This window comes from Histomonas meleagridis, assembly GCF_020186115.1.
Source record: "Histomonas meleagridis strain 2922-C6/04-10x chromosome Unknown contig_39, whole genome shotgun sequence".
Lineage (NCBI taxonomy): Eukaryota > Parabasalia > Tritrichomonadida > Dientamoebidae > Histomonas > Histomonas meleagridis.
In genome coordinates, this window is record NW_027150882.1 from 100,918 (window position 1) to 109,052 (window position 8,135).

Consider the following 8,135-nt stretch of genomic DNA (forward strand, 5'->3'; position numbering starts at 1 on the left):
CATATTCACCAATATATTCAACTTTATCACCAATAATTAAAGAACCTGTAAATGATGAACATAACGCAAATGCATATTGATTAATTATTTGTACATTATTAGGTATTTTTAATGGACCTGCAAATTTACAATTAGAAAATGCATATGCGCCAATTTCTTTAAGTGAATTAGGTAATACTAATGATCCACTTAATGAAGTACAACCTAAGAATGCATATGATGAAATCATTTCTAATTTAGTACTATTCGAAAAATCTAAAATTCCATTTAAACCATTACAATTAGCAAATGCATTGGATCCAATTGATATTAAATTTGGAGGTATAATTAATGAACCTGTGATTTTTGTACAACCTGAAAATGATTCTCTTCCAATTGTAATAAGTCTTTTAGGTAATCTTGAAGATAATTCAAATGTATCCATTTTCCAAAATGCTTCATCATCTATAATTAAATCTTTCCCATTAATTTCTGGCTCTAAGAATTCTAATGACATAAAATTATTACATCTTTCGATGAAATGCGCACAAATTTTAGTAACAGTTGGAGCAATTCGAATATATTTTAATGTGGATGAACCTTTGATTGAATATGAAGGAATTATCGAACTATAAAACGTAAAACTTTGATCACATGAATCTTGAAATGCATATGATTCTATTGATAAAACTTTAGAACAATCAAATTCTAATGAAGAACATTTATCAAATGCAAATGATTCGATTTTGTTAATAAATGAATTTTCATCAAGTATAATACTTTTTAATGATGGACAATTACTAAATGAATATTGTTTAAATGTAATGTTTGAATTAATAAATGTTATTTTCTTTAATGAATTAAAATTGGTTAATGAAGATTCAAAAATATAAGTTGCGTTAATTAATGTAATTTCTGTTAATGATGGACAATTACGAATTGCGAAATTTGTTATTTCGTTTTTCCCTGATATATTTAACGTTTCTAAATTATCACAATTACTAATAAAGTTTCGATTATATGTTAAAGTACTTTCGATAGTAATTGTTTTAAGATTAGAACAATATGAAAAAGCATTTTCATAAATAATTCGATTGTCATTACTTGTAACAATATGAATTTCTTCTAATGATGAACAACCATAAAATGCACCTTGATAAATATATTTATTTTTATAAATTGTAATTTTATTATTTGGTCCTTTTAAATTTACACATTCATAAAATGCATTATCCTGTATACTCACTGCAGATATACTAGAAAGTATATTAAATTTTTTACATCCCCTAAAACATTCCGAACCAAATATTATTGAAGCTCTAAAAGGAAAAGTTATTTCACCAATATTTGTATTCATAAAGCTACTTGAATCAAATCTTATGTATTGTAATTGATGAAAATTTAAATTACAATCTAAAGACGAATCTAAAAATGCATCATAGCCAATTTCAATTGAAATCGAATCATTCAAAGATATTGATGTAATATTTGATCCTTGAAAATTTCGGGAACCAATTTCTATTAATGCTGAAGGAAAATTAATTTCACCTGTTAATAATGTTCCATGAAATGCTTCGGATTTAATATATTTCAAATTAGACTTTGACGGGAAATTCAGTGATGTTATTTGAGTATTTTTAAATGAGTATTCATCTATTAATTCAAGTGAAGAAGGAATATTTAATGTTCCACTAATTGTTGAAGATTCAAAAGCAGATATATTAATATATTTTATATTTGAAGAAGTTGGAAATGTAATTGAAGTAATTTTTAAGTTATTGAATGCGCGATAACCAATTTCGATTAATGATGAAGGAAAATTAATTTCACCTGTTAAATCAGTTTCACTGAAAGCAAAACTCGAAATTATTTGTAATTGTGAATCTTCTCGGAAAATTATACTTTGAACATTTGTTCCTTCAAATGAATTAGCACCAATTTTTTGTAATGAAGAAGGAAAAGTAATTTCATATACAGAAGTAAATTGTGCATTTTTAAATGCTTCATTATCAATTCGCGTTAAATTAGAGTTTTGGAATGTAATCGATGGAATTTTTGAAGAACTAAAACTTTCAGAACAAATTTGCTGTAATGAAGGTGGAAACTCAATTGATTTATTAAAACTAATAAGACTGAAAGCATTGCTACCAATTATAGTTAGTTTTGAAAAAGGACGAAATATAATTGATGAAATTCTTGTGAAACAAAAAGATTCAGCACCAATTTTAACCAAAGAAGAAGGAAATTCAATTTCTCCGGCTAAAAAATAACAATAACTAAAAGCTGAATCACGTATTTCTAAAGTTATTTCATCAGTTGTCGAATTTTCAAATGAAATTGTTGTAATCAATGTATTATAGAAACAATTTTTATCAATAACGCGTAATGAAGAAGGAAACTTGATTTCGCCTCTAAGATATGAATAACCAAATGCATGTTCACCAATTTCTTCTAATAAGGATGGAAATGTAATTGAATTTATGTCATGGTAAATGAATGAAAATGCATAAGATCCAATTATTTTAAGTTGCGAGTTTTCAGAAAACGTGATGGATGAAATTTGTGTTGAACTAAAACAATAAGATCCGATTTTTTCCAATGAAGACGGAAAAGTTATATCACAAGTAAGGTTAGTGCACCGATAAAAACAATAATCAGAAAGCACTGCTATGTCATTCCCTAACAGAAGAGAAGAAATACCTTGATTTAGGAAATATTTTTCTCCTATAAAAGTTATAGTATTTGGAATGGTGAGAGAACCTGTGAGAAAACCAGCATGGTTCCCATGAAGCACAAGATTATTCACGGGATGGTCTGTATTACCATGTCGAATTGTTGAAGGAATAACTAAATTTTCTGAATTTTTAAGAATGTTTGTTATATTTATGGAATTTGTTTGTTCGTCAAAAATGTACTCGTAAAGCCCATCCTCTGTAATGCTATAGTCCGGTAAGTTCTCGCTTTCGAAGGCAGAAAAAAATAAAGTCAAAAAGAGCATTGCCGATATCAATTATGGGTGTGTTCTAGTATTCAATTATTGATAAACGGCCACTTCACATAATTGTTGTCACTTTTCCGACACCTACAAATTGTGAATACCATCTCTTTCATTCATGGAGTCTTTTAATTTTATCGAAAAAAACGTAAAACGATTTTTATAAAGCGTATTTAAAGCATTTCATAATAATAAAATGTGGACATTATAATTTGTCATATTGTTATGTGGCTTTCATTTAAATAGATAATTTGAAATTTCATCTCAGTGATTACTATGTTTTGTTCATTCTTTTGTATTTAAAGCATTAAAATTTGATTATATCATTGCTGTGTTATTGGATAGTTTTGCTGAGGAACGCTGTCACTTTTTGTAAACATTTTTATCTGGTTGGCGGTCAAAAGATTTTATGCTAAGTGGAAAAGCAGCTAAAGGCGAAACTGAAAAAGCATTAGAAAACCCTAACCTTCAGCTTGATGATCTTTTAAAATGTAATAATCTTACAACTCAACTCCGCAACAATAATCCTCAATTAATGAGTTTCTTAATGAAACCCGAAAACATCAAACTTCTTTACTCATACTTCACTACTAAAACCCAACGATCTGATCAACGGCTTCTTCTTAATCTTTTCCAAACAAGCAATGTTTCACTTCATCGTGTTTTTTGTGATTCCATTCCACTTACCGAATCCATTCTTTCATCATTAGAATCCAACACACCAGCAGCTTCATATGGTATTGGTTCTATTCTTCGAATTCTTATGCGCGCCATAGATCTTTGGCCCGAAGATGTTGCCTCAGTCTTTCGTTACAGTGCCACAGCTTATCGATACCTTGTTAAGAACATATGCAAAATATGTGTTTTTCAATCATGCTCAGATTTATTACCTGCGCATGCTGCCACCATCCATCCCAATGTGATTCATTTTATATGGGTATTATTTTTATCTCTTGCAGGCGAGTCATTTGTTCAGAAACATGTGACACATAATATTGAAACATTTTATCTCGAAGATATTCCAACGTATTATGAGTTTTCATCATTCAAAGATGAAGAAGGAGACAACTTTGAGCGAAATAACCACTATCGAATTTTACATTCCATACATCTTCTTCGCTTATTCTTTGCTGTTGGACATGTTCGAATTGGCGGCTTCCAAGAATATGTCTGCGAATACGTATCCGAACTTTCTGTTGAGCAATTTATCCCCGAAATCTTTGATATGATGCATGAGATCTGTCCACACGAACTAACGAAGCAGCGATCGATGGAAATCATATTAAAACATTCGAACGACACGACTCCAGCTTCATTACGACTTATTGACTCTGCTTGTTCATATTTAACAATTTGCGATAACATGATATCTGTTGATGAAGTTATGCAATTAGTTGTTTGCGTTGGCGTTTCACCAATATTAACTCAGTTCTCGAGGAATATGATATTAAACATTGTTAAGAAGATGAAATTCGAGAACGAAATTAAAGAGAAATTGAAAACGATCATAACGTACACTTGGAATATGTCAATGGATAGAGACTGCGGACTAATGAAAGGCGTCAGCTTGGATATGGCGAAGGAACTGGAGTTGGAATGGAGCACGTTCGAAGAGTTCGATAAGATTTTGAAGTTTTGGGCAATCGATGACTTTTGTGAAAATGAGGAGGCACCAAAAATGGAATTTAAGTTCGAAAATGTACAAATCGAGGAAAATATTAAAAAGGAATTGGACGAGAAATGGAATTTGTTGGATGAACAAAAACAAATTCATTAAAAAGTTTTCGCGTTGCGGTAAACCAATTAAATTATGTAAAAATTGGAAAAAAATATTTTGTTTCCATGTAAAATTGTTTGCGTTTGGCGCCAAAAGGACAAGGACAAACGATAGAGAAATTAAATGATCGAGAAACTGTTTTCCACAGGAAAAAACTTATCGTCATTCTGAAATTTCTATTGATCAATTTTAAATTAACTTCATATTTACAGAATTAGAATTAAATGAACTTTTTTTTGTTTTCATCACAAAAATTTATATCATTAGGATATAATCTTGAGCTTTGAACGTTTGATTCGAAAACTATTTGATAAATTCAATTTTAAAAATTGATTCATTTTGAAAAATATTTAAATCATGTTATATAAAACGGTGTCAATATTAATAATTTTATCTCATTGTTGAAGTATATGAAATAAATTAAATCATTTGAAATATGGGCCAGTTCATCTTTAGCGAAAAATCAACTTCACTTTAGACGTTCTTTTGTGAGCAACGATACAGATAAACTATTTAAACCCAAATAAAACGGGAGACCGCCGGCTCACAAGATTAACTAAATGAACCAAAATCCTGTGTTTATGGGGATCGATGTAGATTTTCCATATCGAGATCCATATCCAGCTCAACGTGCTCTTATGGCAAAAGCCATGAAGTGCTATGTTACTCAAGAAAATGCACTTCTTGAATCCCCAACCGGTACTGGAAAATCTCTTGCTCTTTTGGCATCCTCATTAGCATATCAAGATCATATTTTTCAACATCCTGTTCAACCAATGCCAGCAAATGAATCACAAAATCCTGATGCTCCACCAAAATGCACAGTATGGTATACGAGCCGTACCCACTCCCAATTGAAACAACTTGTTGGCGAACTTAAAAAACTTAGATATAAACCAAGAATGGCAATACTTGCTTCACGCAAACAAACTTGCCTTAACGAAGCAGGTCTAAAGTCAGGTGACATTGACAACTTCTGTAAAACAGTACACAAAAAATTACATAAATGTGTTTATGGAGCAAATACAAATCAAAAATATTTACCAGCAGAATTTTTACCACCAGGAGAATTTTCGAAATTCGACTTGGAAGATCTTCAAAATTATTGCCGTGAAAGAACCTTGTGTCCATATATCATTTCCAAAAATTTGATGAAAGATGCTGATTTAATTTTAGCACCTTACACTTATATTGTAAGTTCTTCAATTCGAAACCAATTAAAGATAGACCTTACTGGTGCCATTGTCATAATTGATGAAGCTCATAATATTGAATCTACATGTAGAGAATCTGCTTCATTAGCTATATCTCTTCAAACAGCTCGTACGTGTTATTCTCTTTCTGTTATGTCAGATGGGGATAAAATCTTATATCCATCTTTAGTTGATGCATATAGTTGTATTCATGGTATATTTACTGTTATTTTAGAATATTTTGAACAGAAACGAACAGAATTTGAAAGCATTGATCGTCATGATAATAATTATATCGAAGAACGCAGTACCAAAGATTGTTTAGCATCAATGCACTTAACGGTCGAAAGTTGGCCGTTAATTAAACGGGATTTTAACGAAATCTTTAAAGCTGATAAAAAGAGTGGAAATCCAAATGAAGGTGACAGATTTCCTAGCGAAGCTCTCGTGACATTTTTGGATAGAATTTTTATTGGTTTTGAAATGATTTTTGCAAATAATGGTCAAAATTTCGAATATTATAAAATCATATATCAATATAATAGAGATGATTCAACAGAAGATCAAATCAAGTTTATTTGTTTGCATCCAGGTGTTTCATTTTCACCACTTTCAGCATCAGTGCATTCAATCTTATTGACATCAGGTACCTTATCACCATTGGACTCTTTTGCAACAGAGCTTGGAACTAAGTTCCCACGAGAGAACTCCTTATCAGCTCCACATGTAATTGATCCATCTCAAGTTCAATGTTATCCTATCTCCGTTTCCCCATCTGGAATGACCTTAAATTCCTCATATTCATATCTTTCCAGTAATTCCGAGTCAACTTATAAAAGTTTAGGGGATGTATTAACCACATTGTTACCATCAATTCCAGATGGCGTACTATTTTTCTTATCATCGCATAACATCCTCAAAAACCTCATCAAGTCATGGCGTAAGAGTGGAATCTACAAAAAGATCAATTCCATCAAACCGATATTTTTAGAAGAGCAAAAGAAAACATTTGATAAAGTGTACAACGAATTCAAAAAATCCATTGACTTAGGTAAAGGCGGGCTATTTCTCGGTGTATGTCGTGGAAAAATTAGTGAAGGAATGGATTTTAGTGACAATCAAGCTCGAGCTGTGTTTGCATTTGGTATTCCATATCCAAATCTTAAAGATGCCGATGTAACACTTAAGCGAGCATTTAATGATACACATCCTGGTTTTGTATCAGGGAAAGAATGGTATGAAATTCAAGCATATCGAAGCTTATCACAAGCCATTGGTCGATGCATTCGAAATTCTCGTGATTATGGTGCAATTTTTTTGCTTGATCAAAGATTTGAAAGTATTATTGATAAATTACCTAACTGGGTCAGACATAGCATTATTACAAGAAAGAAATACAACGAAATTCAGTCGAATTTAGTCACATTCTTTGCGAACATGAGCGTCAAATTCCCGATGAAACCTGTTGAGACGTTAAACTTTAACGCTAACGCCAAGTTAACGTGCGCCTTATGTTCGACAACTTTATGTATCGACGCCAAATTTGAATTGAATCCGGCGGGTAAAATTGATGTTGGCGTAACCGCCTCTCAGTATTTAAAATCGTTTTTTGATGTGGAAACGGATGTCTTCGTCTGCTACATCAAAAACGACTCGATTGGGAAGAATTGCTTCGAGGAAACGAACCCGGAATATGTTGATAGGGAATCTATTGCATATATTAAACTTTTATGCCCAAAATGTAAGCAACCAATCGGAGTGAAAATTCATGCGGTATCAAGGAAAAATATAAAAAGTTTGGATTGCTTATGGATAGATATAGATAGAGTTTGGATTAACCAGGCTGGAATTAGTCAGCCATTAAGTAAAATGGTACAGAAACCAAAGGTTCTGTCAATGGAATTGTTATCAGGCGCAAAGGCATTGGCAAAACAAGAAAATAAATAATAATTGTTATGATTAAATAATGTTTTGTTTTTATTTTCTTTGTTATGTATGAAATTAGTTATCAACTAAAGCAAAATTTTGTTTTTATGTTTTGTACATAATAATTCCACGATTAAATTATAAATTAATGAGTAAGCAAATTAAATCTCATATATCATTTGAATTTCAAAATATACTATCATTTAATAATTGTTAATCAAAATATATATATATATATATATATATTATTTATAGAATAACATGC

General features: G+C 31.0%; 2 protein-coding genes across 2 annotated transcripts; both read left to right on the forward strand.

Moving 5' to 3' along the window:
• Nucleotides 1-3,383: 3,383 nt before the first annotated feature.
• On the forward strand, nucleotides 3,384-4,751 carry GO595_005730 (uncharacterized protein; the record flags this gene model as incomplete). The annotated part of the gene is made up of 1 exon (XM_067919005.1): nucleotides 3,384-4,751. One exon carries the CDS (start codon nucleotides 3,384-3,386, stop codon nucleotides 4,749-4,751), a length of 1,368 nt encoding a protein of 455 aa, XP_067774109.1.
• A 560-nt stretch (nucleotides 4,752-5,311) lies between these two features.
• GO595_005731 (Fanconi anemia group J protein-like) lies at nucleotides 5,312-7,891 on the forward strand (the record flags this gene model as incomplete). Its single annotated transcript, XM_067919006.1, has 1 exon — nucleotides 5,312-7,891. One exon carries the CDS (start codon nucleotides 5,312-5,314, stop codon nucleotides 7,889-7,891), a length of 2,580 nt encoding a protein of 859 aa, XP_067774110.1.
• Between the last annotated feature and the right edge of the window lie 244 nt (nucleotides 7,892-8,135).